Consider the following 14866-nt stretch of genomic DNA (forward strand, 5'->3'; position numbering starts at 1 on the left):
CCTTATCTTATACAAATCGAGAATTTGATGCCGAAGAACACTCAAGCTGTCTAGCTAAAGCTTCAACTAATGGTATTGCTATTAAAACAACAGGAAAAAGTCAAACTTTCTTTTTGCTGAGAAAAATTTTCGGTTTAATTAACATCTTAGACGCGCCCAAACAAGTAAAAAAGCAGACAAAATCAGCCAATAGAAATCGTTTATTGAACAAAGACGACCTTATTTGTATTTCATAATCAAAAGCCTGCTTCCATTTTGATCTTAGCATTTTTAAAGAGTAACTGTTTTCTTCAGCTGGTAATTAGCAACAAACAGTTTCCGTCATCTATTCAAAATGTCAGAAAGCTCCAAAATATTAAACGTTTCTGACTATGAAGTGGATCTTTCATCAACAGGAGAAAGCCCTTCCTCTTCGGATGAGGTGGAATTGTGGAGTGGATTGTTTGGGGTGGTGAATGGTGGAGTGATTCCACTGATAGGGTTGTGTGGCTTTGTGCTGAATGGACTGGGAGTAGCCACTCTACTCCACATGGGAATAAACTCATCCTCAATGGCATACATGCTCATCCTATCCATCGGAGACATCATCTCTGGATTCGTCGATTCTATTCTCACTGTGGGGTTAGTGCAATACACTTTGCTACCTCCACCATCCTTTCAATAGGCGTACTATGAGCTCGGTACCCAGGTTGAGGTCCGTGTGCGGTTAAAGTGCGCTCGAAAACCTCCTCTGATCAGACTATTGTGCACTCGAAAGTCATACCCTGATCAGACTAGAGTGCGCTCGAATCCGCCTCTGATCAGACTGAAGTGCGCTCGAAACAACCTCTGATCAGACTGAATTGCGCTCGAAATTACCTCTGATCAGACGAAAGTGCGCTCGAAGTTGCTTCTGCTTAGACTAAAGTGCGTTCAAAATAGTCTGATCGGAGGATGATTTTGAAGATCAACAAATTTGTTAATATCGCTATAATATATTCATTTCATGAAAAACGATGTTATCAATCTTACATTCAACTAATGAAAAGCCAATTCTAAAAGTATTGCAAATGGAAATAAGACCAAAAAAAGTGTCCACAAATTTTTTTTTGAGTATGCCATTAATTTATTTTTTTAAACTGAATAAATGAACTTAGGCAGCTTTGCATAAAAGCGTCTTGATCTACTTTGATTCAAAATCTTTTATTCTCTCGATCACCTTCAATACTTAAAAAAAAGAAATGACAAACTGGTGCACACTAGCCATCCGGCGTAGGTAGCAGCTCAAAACACTGATGAATGACAGAATGAGGATCGAGCCCCAGTGCATCTCCAACTTCAAGGCCATAAATTGTTTTCCAAGAAAAATCGGCAGCCGGACTGACATCAGTGGAAAACTTGGGAATTGGATAAATAGGAATACGAAGACAAAAACGGGAAAACAAGGAAGTGCAACTTTATATTGAAATCTCAGCGAAAAACATCACACGATTTTGATGGCTAGCAAGCGAAATAAGACAAATTATTAGCCAGCAACGCAGTTGTGAGGAGCAACGAACACGAAGATCTCTATACCTACAGCTACGGTTCGACTCCAACTTTGTTTATTTATCACTATGCAATTTTTTTTCTTTCATATATCAGTCAAAGCGTTTATTACCTACAGCCAACTCAAAACGATTTAGTATGATTGTTAAAGCCAAGCCAATTGGCTCAGCGGAGAATTACGTATACACGTAACTAACAAACCGAACCGATAAGAGTTCGAAGCCGAGAAGTGTCACCTTCCTTTTATTTCCTTCTCTTACTTTTTATTTCGCACATAGGCGTCTTTTTATCCGATAGGAAATATTATGAGTGTATGGCCAGCCGCTCGCTTAGTCAATTCGGGGCTAGACACAACTTATTTTTAATCCACTTCATTCTTTTCATTCTATTCAGCCAGCCGCTCGCTTAGTAAATTCGGGGCTGAACAGATCACCAAAAACATCAAAACAAAAGCTAATTACGGCAATTATCAATTTAATCAAGCTTCGTTTCCTTTTGAAATCTTTATTTCAGTCTTTTTATCATCTTTTTGATACTCCACTGAATTAAATTAAATTAAACAAGAGAAACACTTCATCATCTAGCTTTGTGCTGCGCGCGGTTTGGTTTCAGTGGTTTTATGGTTAGGTCAGCGTAGCACTTTTTAAAAAAAGCACTTCTTATTTTTCGTCAGTTTTGATTTTTTTTATTCACTTTCCTTTATGAAATTAAAACAAAGTTCATTTTAACTTTTTCAGTCCTTCCTTTTCGAACAGAAAATTTTAGCATTTGTTCTCCTTAGACTGACGACTATTATATTATACGAATAAAGATCATTTGTTTTATACTACCTATCTGCTTTAATTGGTTGGAAGCTATTTCGTATTGCGATCGAAAAAGTATTGATATACTCGATATTAACAATGCGAGCGTGGGTTCGAGACTCAGGATGAGCCAATCTCATCCATCTCAGTTTTTCAGACACTTCCAAACTGAGAACAATGAAACTATGATGCCAAACAACTCCAAAAACAGAAGAAAACTTAGTGCAATGCACTAATATCGATTAAAATTCTGACATCTACACAATGAGGTTCGAGTCCCACCAACGTCATCAAACTTTTAATATCCTGAAAAAATTTTTTTTTGTTTTAAATAATTAACAGTACTTGTTACTTACCTTGTGATAATGAAAATGCCGATCACATCATCTCCTACGAGGCTAGCCATGTATCCGATCCATTATCTTTTTGAAATGCCAGCAGAAGCCCTCCATGGTGCTTGAAATGGCTGAGTGCGCCGGATGCAAAAGAAGTCTTTAATACAACAGGAACAGAAACTCAGTTTTAACGAGAACTTTTTTCTTCAGTTCTTCATTTTAAACTGAAACTCTTTCTTAATATGTATTAAACTTCTTTTAACGAATGGTTGTACATAAATTGTGGATTTGAGGTTGATTCAAAATCTTTTATTGAGGGGACCGGCAGTTGCTATCAGCTGGACCCCTTGGTTCTGATCAATCCCATTAGATTTTCAAACCCATTAGATTTTCAGATGGAGATCTGATCAAAATGATGCTGAATTGTTGACTCTTAACAGAGACAACAAAATGTCAGTAAAAAAACAAAAAAAAAAAACTTGAAAAAAAATTCGCTCAAATGGGCCTCTGGTCAGACTAGTGTGCACTCAAAGCGGCCTCTGATCAGACTTGTGTGCGCTTGAAACTGCCTCTGACCATCCCAGACCAAAGTGACCTCTGATCAGACCGTCCCAGACCAAAGTGACCTCTGATCAGGCAAGTTCCAGACCATTGTCCAGACAAAAGTGCGCCCGAAGCTTTTTCCAGACAATTTAATTCGAGCGCACCGAGAGCAAGTGTTTGGTCGAAGATGGTCTGATCAGAGGTCACTTTGGTCTGGCCACCTCGACCTGGGTAACACCGGACCCCCTGTACGCGACCCAGGTCCGTCTGGCCCATACCTGTCTTGGGTCGAAGACTTCATCCTGGATAGTCTAGAACACCGAGAAAATGACCAAAAGTAGAAAAAAATTTTTGCAATGTTTGGTTTCAATTGTGATAAAGATTAAGTACGTTCTATTTCATGGGTATGGTCGGGTTTAAATGCACATTGTTCAATATGTTCAATGCTAGAGTTCAGAAATACTTTGGTAATCTCCATATTTCAAGCAAAGAAGTCGTCGATTGTCCATATTTCAAGCTAAAAAGTCGTCGAAATGTTTGGTTTCAGGACGAATGTAATCAGCGGGTTTTCTTGCAAGAACTTAAATGTTTGTTTCTAATGTACTCAAACTTAAATTTTAATTAAACTACTGTTTTAATTCCAGTGACTTTAATATTACATCTTGGTGAAACAAATTGAATCTCCAAGTGCTAGTAAACAGTGATTGACTATGTAATGACCATATTCTGCAACTAGGTGGTACATAAGGTACCGGGGCAGCACTACTCTATAATCATATTATTTGAAGATTTCGGTTAAATTTTGCTTTTAGACTCTATCGTTCATAGAGAATCAATTCATCAGTTCACACTAACCCAGGAACACTATGAATTTAAGATAACAATTTAATTTCTTCTTTTGAAACTGAATACATGGGGATGTAGGTTTCCCACATTTAAAAAACGAACACGCCAAAGAAATGCTGCGTTCAAAAGTCGACCAGAAGGAATATCCGAAAAGTACCGCGCGAGTTCTCGTGGTCTTAATATAGCAAAATAGAACACGCTGAAAATGTCAAAAATTTAAAACTAAAATGATCAAGAGCGGAGCTCTAAGAAGAGTGTTGGAGCTCAACTTACATAGCTTCCGTAGACGGGGAAAAAGAAGCAGCATAAGAACTGAGAAGAGATAATTTTAGTTTAGCCTTTTAGGTGTTCATTTTTGTCCTTTTTCTGTTGTGATGTCAACTGTTTAGTTAAAGTAACAGTCATAGTTATAGTTATAGTTACAGTTAGAGTCATAATCACGTGAAAAAATGAGAAAGGGGAAATAACAAAAAAACATCATGAAAAAATCATGACTATTAGCCATAGCAAACAGCCTTCTTGATATAACTCAGCAAAATGATGCAAAAACAAACTGCCTTGAGCAGTAAATACCATGTTACTGTGTCTTGCGTTTTAAGTATCTCTCCCGGAGCAGTGAATTATTACTGGGTCTTGAATTGAAATTTATTCTTGAGCAGCAAATTATTTGTTACTGTGCCCTGTATCTGGGAACTACTCCAGCTTCAAATCGTTTGTTACGAATCCCAGTTTCCGGTATTACAACGTGTGATTACAAAAGGCGAAACCAACATCAATGAAGCTTTAAATATACTTTAAAGCATAAACAGATCTTAGACATATATCTTTGTCTTCGATTTGTTTCAGATACCGGATTGAATGGGAATACACAAAAAGATCCTGTATTGTGTGATCGGTAGCAAACTTAATTCAATTTGATATCAAAAACCAAGATTAGACAATAGTCAGAAACCAAATTTGTAAAGCAACGAAAAGAAAATAGCGGATATACCCAGTTACAAAAAAAGAACTGCCAAGTCGAAATATCAGGACAGGCATTGAATAGCTCGAACGAACTCGGCGGTGTAAAGTTTTTATCATCACACTAAACTGTTAGAGCAGCCGTTATTTTTGGTCCACCGACCCGGGCAGTAGTAAGCAAATTGCTGTTCAAACTGTTTACCGGAGTGCTGAAGGCACGTCGAAACATCAGTCATAGTGGTGGGGTTGGTGGTGGTGGTGGTTGTGGTGGTGGAGGGGGGCAAGAGTATCTCCTCAACCTCATTACACCTAATCAATTTCTTTACAGTTAATTTGCTTATCTTTTCCAAAATTTAGAAATTTAATTGAGCGGGGGCGTGGTGTTCAAATATTTCTGAGCATTGCTGTAATCAAAAATCGATAAGTAACACCTTCTCGGGTAGTATTTTAGGGTAAATGGGCAGTTCAGTCAGTTTAATATCTGCTGCAGAGGGGGTGGAGTAATTGGTTCATACGAAACACAACAGATCCGCTTGCTCCAATAAGTTTGAAAATAATCAATTTTTGCTTTGCTCATTAAGCATCACTAATTTTTGATTAATTTAATCGGTTTTAAATTTTCAACCATGACGCATTTTTGTTTGATTTATTATTTCTTGACTCTCATGATCAGCTACTGGAGACGTGATCTTTACGCCACCATTGGATTTTCGTTCAAAGTCAAGGAAATTAGCAATAATTTCAATCTAGCAATCAAAAACATAGGTTGATTTGTCGTAAAACCTAGAAAAGAAAACGAGCTTCAAAGTTGTCTTTGAAATAATTTTTGATAGAAAAGGTAGAAAAATATTCTTATTTTTATTATTAAATATTTCAAATTTTGGAAGCACTGTCAAAAATTGTTCACAATAGAACTAACTTTTTATTATCGAAATCAGAAATCAAAAGCGTAGTTTTGATCTTTATTCGGTAAGGAATTTTTAAAATTCACTTCTCACGACTAAAAGTCTCATCTTATTGAGTAGTTTTTTGTGGATTTACTGATTTTCATACCTCGAAGCAATAAGCTGCTGCTGGAACTGACACGATCTTTTCTTTTCTAATGGTATGGAACTTTGCTGGGTTGTGGCAAGTGAAAAATTTTTTTCCGCTACGAATTTTTATTTTTAATATCAATAACAAGAGAAAAAGATTCAGCAATTAATTGTCTGCTGGGGCGCTAATATGCCAGAACATGATCAATTTTAAGATTTGCAGTATCGTATGGCAGACAACTTTTTAAATGTTTTTCCTGGAATTGGAGATTTAGATAGTAGAAAAACTCAACGTCACGGTCTGAAGAAATGCCCTGTTATAATTCGCTTTGGATTGAAAACAAGAGAAATCACCACCCACTTCTTAGTGTAAGATACGTAAAACCTGAGATTTTCCTTTTCACAATTATTCTCAATGGTGTATTTGTTTTCAATATTGTCTATAATGAATGCTGAAGAAATGAATATTAATCAGCGGGACCAAAAATTAATTTTAATAGATTCACTCGATATCAAATTCATCATGCTGAATGTTATTTAGGCTAATAATTATTCACCCTTTTTCATTGCTTCATGGTTTCCTCCATTAAACATCAACTAACTCACGGCGAGAATTTTTTCTTTTATCTCCACCCTCTTTGTACATTTTCTGACAATATTCATCTCAACACCGGTAAGCAGTACAGGCTTGTCTTTAATTTTGGCGGTGGGGTTCTTAAAGGAAAGTTTCGTGACGTCATGCTTCAAATCAGAAGACCAACTGTCAAATATTTCTGAGCATTGCCGTAATCAAAAATCGATAAGTAACACCTTCTCGGGTAGTATTTTAGGGTAAATGGGCAGTTCAGTCAGTTTAATATCTGCTGCAGAGGGGGTGGAGTAATTGGTTCGTACGAAACAGAACAGATCCGCCTGGTGCAATAAATTTGACAATAATCAATTTTTGCTCTGCGTGTTAAGCATTATTACCTATTGATTAATTGAATCAGTTTTAATTTTCAACCATGACGTATTTTGTTCGATTTATTATTTTTTGACTTTCAGGATTAGCTACTGGAAACGTGATCTCTACACCATCAGTGGACTTTCATGCAAGGTCAATGAAATCAACAACTGTTTCAATCTAGCAATCAAAAACATAGGTAGATAAGTCAGGAAAATAAAAAAATAGTTTCAAAAGTTATCTTTGACAAAATTTTTGTTAGAAGAAGATTTAGAAAAAGTATTATTATTATTATAGATTTTGATAGATACGCCATTAAAAGCATTTCTCAGCGCTTTGGAAGAAAACTTTTCTCAAAACTGAAAAATGAGATTTTTGAAAAGAAATTTTGAGAAATCGTGGAGTAGAGCTTGCAAGCGGCTGTAATATATTATGAACATTAATTTGCGTTTTGAGGAAAATTGTTAAAAATTCCACGAAAAATTTGAGATCCTGCTGTGGGAAACAGTGACAATTTTTTGAACAATGCGCAGTTTTAGCAACAATAAAAAACTGCTTAATTCCTCAATATCATTGTAGCAAGAATAGCTGCAATGGATTTTAGAAAAGTTTATTGTCGGAAAAGAAAAACACTTATACTTTCAAATTGCTCGTTGTTATTATTTATAAGCAGAACTTAATTCGACAGCAACAAAGCTAACCTTCTCTGCTTTCGAGCAGCTGTTTTCCAAAATTTTTCAAAATTTAAGACTATTTTGAAGATTTGCACTTCCATGCACGTGTTTAGGAAGTCCTCCTTGGCCATTGGAAATGAATCCTCCTTGGCCATTGTGCTTAGAGATATTTGTAAAAGTCGACTTATAATCAGCATGGCAGAAATTTGAAAAGGTGAGAAAAGTTGGAAGGAAATACCAAACAAAACTTGGTCGCTACTGATTGTTTGACAGCTTGATTGCAAAAATGTTTCTTTTCTAGTTTTTCTGCTTTTCTAAGTTTTCTAGATTCAATTAAAAGCTTAAACAAAAAAAATTGTGATAATAAAATGCAATAATGACTTCATTGAGAAATTTAGCCATCAAATTTGTCGGTATAGTCAATGAAGGCTTCAAAAGACTTAAAGTAAAGCTGAATGATTGGAAAATGATATTCTTATAAATTAATTGTTTATCAGTTATTAGAACCAATTAGTGATTTACCGGATAGATTTCGGTCGGACACTAGACTTTAGAAATTTGAGATCAGCAGCGCATATTGTTAAATTTACAGTTGAACTTCAAGAAACGACCCGGACCTGAGTCTCAGAGCATTTCAGCGATAACCAGCTTGTTTCAAGGATGAAAACTTAATTCAGTTCTGAAGCGTTACATCCCCAGAACCTTTCAAGTTTCTTTATGTGAAGTTTTTCTTCATTAAGATTATATTGAGTTAAGCAGAACATATTGTTTTTCATCAAGAAAAATTAATTAAAATATCAAGACTAGACAATGTAAATTGTGACCTGAACAGAGTACGGCCATCCAGAAAAACAGTATGTCTTTAGAATTATTCAACGCTGTTTTGCTCTTTCACTAAGCTCCGAGAAAACTGGTGAAAAAAAACTTCTTAAAAAACCTTCAAACATTATAAAATAAACATTTCTTCATCAATTTAGTGTCTGCAGAACAGCAAAAATTTAGAATCGCGTATTTTTTTGTTACGCAAGATCCGATTAAAGTTGGATTTTGCTGTTAAAGCAGATAGAAACCTGAGGGAGCCCACAGAATAGAATTGTGGCCATTATGGCTTCAAACCAATAAAATTAATTCCTGATTAATATATTGGCAGTAAATTTATTTTTAGAAAAAATGCAAATTTTAGTTTTTTGAATACATAATTTGGTATGTTGCTGTTTTTTGTACTGCAAAACCGCAATTGAGTCCCTAGTTAGGATGTTTGACTTAAAATTAAACTTGATAAAACTCACTTTTTTGTAAAGGGATGAAAATTAGAGTTTCGTAGAGAGAATTAGAATTGGTAAAATTTTCCAATAAATTTTCTCTAGAGACTTAATTGAAGACTGTTCCATTGCTTCAAATTGATAACTTTTTTAAAGCAGGCAGTATGATAACAGCATCGTTTTTCAACAACCTTGTTGCCACATAAAAAAACTAAACAACAAAGTATTTAAATAACTATGGGCATCCAACCAAATCTTTTTAATTGTTATAAACTGAGTTTTTTATATGCAAATACATACTTGACTAAAATGATCATACATGATAACGCTTCCTCTCGAAGCAAAAGTTTGAGGTGAAAATTTGACAAGGCCCAAGAAGCAATAGAAAAAAGCAACGAAAAGGGCAAAAATCCATAAACTTTAACTTGTTTCATGGGCTAGAGTTATCAGTTTTGTCTATGACAGATACGAAAAAGAAGCAATGAAATGAGAACAAAAATCCAGTATTACAAAATGTGACGAAAATTTTTTAATTGCTATTTTTTATATTATAATTTACTTTATATTATAAGTCAAGATATTATATTGTTAATATTATGTCATCAGTCATTGGTCCATACGTTGGTGTTCATTTCATTAATATAATCACATGTTAAATCTTTTTTACCTCGAAGAGCCATCATTGCGTTCACTTTTAGTTGATTTTAACCAATTGGATTCTAAATGCAGAGTTTTCATTAAAATAATTCCAACTAGGAAGTACTATTTGAAACAGTTATTCTATGATGGTCAACAGATTCTAAAGTGGCTCAATTACTCGACGACCTTCAGCACTCAATTTGTGTTGGTTCTCTTCACTTTCGACAGATTGTTGGCTGTCACTTACCCACTCAAGTACAGACTGTTGAAACACAACTTCAAATACCCTGTCATCAGCTGCTCCGCGGGTAAACAAAAAAACATTTTGTCAAAAAATATACGAACAGTTGAATTTTGTTATACCAACGTAATGCAAATATTACCTGCATCATTTCAATACGTTAAATTGTCTTATTGTAATTCTTTACAGCTAACTTTCAGCTAAAATCTTTCCATAACTAGGAACAAATTTCAAGTCCTTATCAGTACTCTACAGTGAAAATCACATCCTGAATTAACAAAAAAATCACTAAAAATTTAAAAACTGGATATAATTTATTTTTTTTTTGCAAAATTGACTATAATCAAAATTAGGTACTGTCATTTTCAACTACAAAACAATTTTTGAAGAAGAAGCATGGATTGTTTATACTTTGTGTTTACTTTTGAGATATTATATATCTAATGGCAAAACAGGGTAAATGATGGACGGTTCACTTTCTAATTAAAACCAACACAAAATTTGCAAATCAGTGGATAAATTTTCAAATAAGAACTGAAAACCTTAGCAGGCTTGACATAACATTTGCTAAAGAACTTGAGTTGATTCATCAAGTGCCAAATCCCAGAAATGACGGTATCTGATCTGTCCCAATATTTATTTATTACTTTCTCTTTCTAAGAATAACAACTGATTATTATATGACTTTCCCATCCATGTTTAAGAGTTGAAAAATATATTGAAAACAGCCCAGGTGTTGCCGTATGATCCGAAATAAATCATCTAGTTGGAAAAAACGATGCGAAATCGGCCTAATTCAAACAAAAATCCTTAAGAATCGCGTTATCTGACAAATTTATAAAACATGGTTTAACGTAACGGCTACTCCCTCTATCAAAGACAAGGAAAACTTTACGCCACCTAGTTCGTTTCAAATCTGTCCGGGTTTATCTTTTTGTAGATAACAATTGTGATCTGTATTATCCGCTATACTGTAGATTATACCGTTGTATGATTTGACGCTCAATTAGTCCGAATAACTAAAAACTCAACTTTGATAATAACTGTATAACAACTTTTTTCTTTCAGAATGCAAAATAATTCAAACTGAAACAATCAAATTTTGCTTTAGTTCTTCCTAATAACCCAATTTATAATTCGAAAATGCAAAGTCACCTGTGTCCAGCTCTAAGTAACTCTCCTAGCTTCTAGTTAGGACAAATAGTTTCTGTCTTCGACGTGTTAATATTTTCGAAGAGTTTTTGCCAATTGTCAAATTTGACAATTATAGCAATCTTCGCGCTTTGTGCTTCTCAGTAAACTCAAATGCTCAAAAGCACAACTAGTGAGACTAAACTAGGCTTCGTTGAAGTCAGTATGAGAAACTGCCTTTCTGGTCTGCACAAAGTTTTTCTTACTTAGGAACTTTGTTCCTCAGAAAAAACGTTTGCGGATATCAAAATTAATTCTCCTTTCACAAGTCAAAGTTATTTTAACTGTACAATCACTAAGATAATCTACAGAAACCAGACTCGATAACAATTATTTACCGCTCAAAGAATTGTGTTTCAATAGGCACTGTATGTCACTTTAGTTTAACAAAATTCGAGAAATTCAACAAATTTTTGGTAGTTTTTCGAGCTCCCTTCACGTTGCTAATCGGTTCCTATATTGCCTTTATGTTGAGTTTTTATATCAAAATTGCATCTCCGATTTCTTGTAGATGAAAATGTTGACAGAATGTGAACATTTTTCCTTAACGTCACTTTTTTGGTGTAAATTTGATGTCATTGGAAATTTGTTAACGTTGTAGAAATTTTGTCAAATTTTCTGTATCAATAACAGGTCGATTCGAAAAACAGTCGCAAAGAAGCGGAAGCAACATTTTTAAGCCGTAATATTGTTTTGCTGATGTTGAGATTGCTCAAGTTTCATTTCATGTATGATAGTCTAGTAGTAATAATAGTTACTAAATTTAAATGACGACGAAACAAATTAATATGGCTTTTATAGAATGTAGCATTAAAATTTGATTTTCATCTTATTCTAATTTCACTGCTTGATTTGACCTTGAATTGATTTGTTTGGCGTGAAGCGTAGCCTCAACACTTAGTGAGCCGATCTTTAAAAAGAATTGGTTTTATCTGCAACATTATTTCACAACAAACAATATTTGCAAAAAAAAACACGAATTGCGGGATTGAAGACAAAAACGTATAATGAGCTATATGAATCTGAAATGTCAGATATTGTAGAAAAATGAATATTACAGAAAAAAGAATAAGAGATTAGCAGAAATTTTGCAGCTTTTTAAAGTCCCAATTCTGAAATGATCAATTTTTTTGAACGCTATGAGTGGATTGTAGTCTGTGAGGTTCAATCAGATTCAATACTGTAAAAATTTTGTTCACATTTTGATTAGAAACTTTAACCTGTGTCAGAAAACATTTTGAAGTAAACGATACTACAATTTTCTGCTGCACTTTTCTCTAAAGATAACGGTTTGGTTGCGCTGTACATATAGGGCTCAGGAATAATGAAATACAACTTTGATTCCTAGAGAACTAAAACCTTTACAACTCACATTTGTACTTTTTATATTGAGTTTGTGTCGATATTAAACCAGTCAAAGAATATAATTCAGATTGAATAAATTATGAATACACCCCGGATATAAATAATTAAGTTCAAGCCAAAAAAGGGCTTGCAGTTGAGTTTATTTAATAGCCGAATTATTCGGTATAAATTTGCCAAAATTCATACTGTTTTACTCATATAACTTCATCGCCATATTTTTTCGTCGATCCTTGGTGGGATCTTACATTGAGAAACTATATATACATCTTATGAATAGTAAAACAATTTCACGGAACTAATTATATCTAAATTGGGCAAACATATTTTTTCAGTTTCATTTTATGGGAAATCTTTCTTCATGCCACAAGATTTTTTGAATTAAAATGACAATTAAAAACGTTTTAATATAACTAAACAATTATACATGTCTTTGTTTGAAGTTTTAATTGAGAAACAAGTCCCAATAGAGTTCCTTCACTTGTGAACGTGCATATTATGACAGTGCGTCTTGGTCAAAAAGATAACATGTAACTCGATTATTCCAAACCATCATCACTGTTTTAAAAACCATTACGTCGCAGAGGTATACCCAAATTGTCACGGGCAAATTCACCCGATCTGCGTATCACTTCTTCGTTTTTCCGATATTAATAAACTGAAAGTTGAACAATGTTGCAAAAAATAGATACTTTAGCAAAAACAGGCAAACGTGTTCGCAAAAGTGTTCCAATTTTGTGTTCAAAGTGTTCGAAGTATTCAAAGTGTTCGCAATAGCGTTCAAATTTGAGATACAAGCAGCGTATTCTATTTTTCGTTCGCTACGTACCACGAATCTGCTTGATTTGTATATAACTTTTCGCGCGCAAGTTAGCTCTATTTCGCACTGAATGTATCTAATTTTCGATCTGAAAGTATCTATAATCAGCAATTAATCCGAATTTAAGGTGCGTTTAATTATTGATAGAATTTAAGTGATTAAAAGGGGTTTACAGGTTACTATTATTCCATATAGGGCTCAAATTTTTAATAATGTATTTATTTGATGTGAGTTGCTGGTCAGGATATGGAATTGGCATCACCCAAAGCCTTTTTTAGGAAATTTTTAGAAAATCTGACAAATTAATTTCTGAATAATACCAGTTTCTTTTCAGGGTGATGGAAAACGAAAATAGCGTCAGCTGATATTCTTGAACCTCGCCTTACATTTTCTTAGTAGTTTTTTGGCTTTTACTTTTTTAACATCACTGTTTTGAGATAATTTTATTTGACAAATAAAAAACTTTTCTGAATAATCCCTCGGATTCAAATTTTTCTTTTTTATGTTTTATTATTGAATTGGCTACTTCATCAAAAAACCTAGCATTTGGGTGAGTTTTTGTATCATTAAAACGATAGTTTTTCCTGTACCAACTTATTAACTCCTTTTTTGTCCATAACAGACGAGACTGAGCAGAGCTAAATTTCTTTAAAAAATCACATGTGAAGTGAATACCGTTTTTTTCTTGCTAAGATTGTTAATGAGTCATCTGCATTTGAATTCAGCAATTGAGTTGTTAAATATAGTTTGTTCAATATTTTAGCGTCAATTTTTTCTGAAAATTCTCTCAATTGTGCGTCTGTTTTGGATGTCAATTATTTTTTCCTGAAAAATCCCTCTATTGTTCGTCCTTTTATTGCGTCTTTTTACAAGTTTACAGGGGTATTTAATATTTTGAATCAACTTTTTGGCGCCTATTTTCAGGTTTATAGGTGTCGTTTAATTTTTTTTTGTCTACTTACAGATTTACATCTGTCTAATAATTTTAAAGATTTCGTCCTGGTGGTGTGTCTGCTGCAATGGTACTGGAAAGAAAAAGAGTAAATATCACATTTGAAATGAATGCCACTAAAAAAACAACACATACCAAAGTTCTAAACAAATATATTTGTCATGTATTAGTTCTATCTTTAAATCACTTTAAAAGTTTCAAATCGCTTTTGCATGCTCAATTAGAAACTTTTAATTACTTTTGCATTTTCAAAAAGAGCGCTTTTAATTGGGCTCAATTGCGTTTTAAGGATAAGTTCATTGCAAGAAATAGATACTTAAAACAAGCGGAAACGTGCTACAAGACTTGTCACCTATTTTACAAATTTAAAGTTTCTCAGTTAAAGTTTCTCATTTTCTCAGTAAAAATGACGGACCCCTTCTGCAGAAAATAAGATACAAAGCTTGTCTCCTAATTTCGATCACTTTATATAGCGTTTTTTTGCGGGATTTTTACTCAGGCGGAAATTTTTGGGGTATAACTCGTAATGATTAGATGATTAACTCATGCAAATATAGATGTTTTAATTTATGCTGACGCAAATATTTGTAAAGTTTTGTACTGTATTGTTCGCGGTCTTCGTTTTCAAACATCTTGCTTAAGCTCCTACAATAAAAAATTTAGTAATGGAGGTAATAAAATGTAGGCAAGTTTTGCTCCATACAATGACAAACGCAAGCACAGTTAAAAATCAC

The 14866-nt window shown here is 34.0% G+C and overlaps 1 protein-coding gene across 1 annotated transcript in view; it reads left to right on the forward strand.

The window, feature by feature from the left end:
* The first annotated feature begins 319 nt into the window (after positions 1-319).
* The window catches only part of LOC142341705 (putative G-protein coupled receptor 139), a 31563-nt gene continuing 17016 nt past the window's right edge, over positions 320-14866 (forward strand). The window contains exons 1-3 of the mRNA XM_075392861.1: positions 320-621; positions 7093-7144; positions 9724-9874. Coding sequence (XP_075248976.1) covers positions 335-621; positions 7093-7144; positions 9724-9874 — 490 coding nt within the window. The 5' untranslated portion in view covers positions 320-334. The remainder of the gene's footprint in view (positions 622-7092; positions 7145-9723; positions 9875-14866) is intronic.

The sequence above is a fragment of the Convolutriloba macropyga genome, chromosome 6, assembly GCF_964194025.1.
Source record: "Convolutriloba macropyga chromosome 6, txConMacr16.3, whole genome shotgun sequence".
Lineage (NCBI taxonomy): Eukaryota > Metazoa > Xenacoelomorpha > Acoela > Convolutidae > Convolutriloba > Convolutriloba macropyga.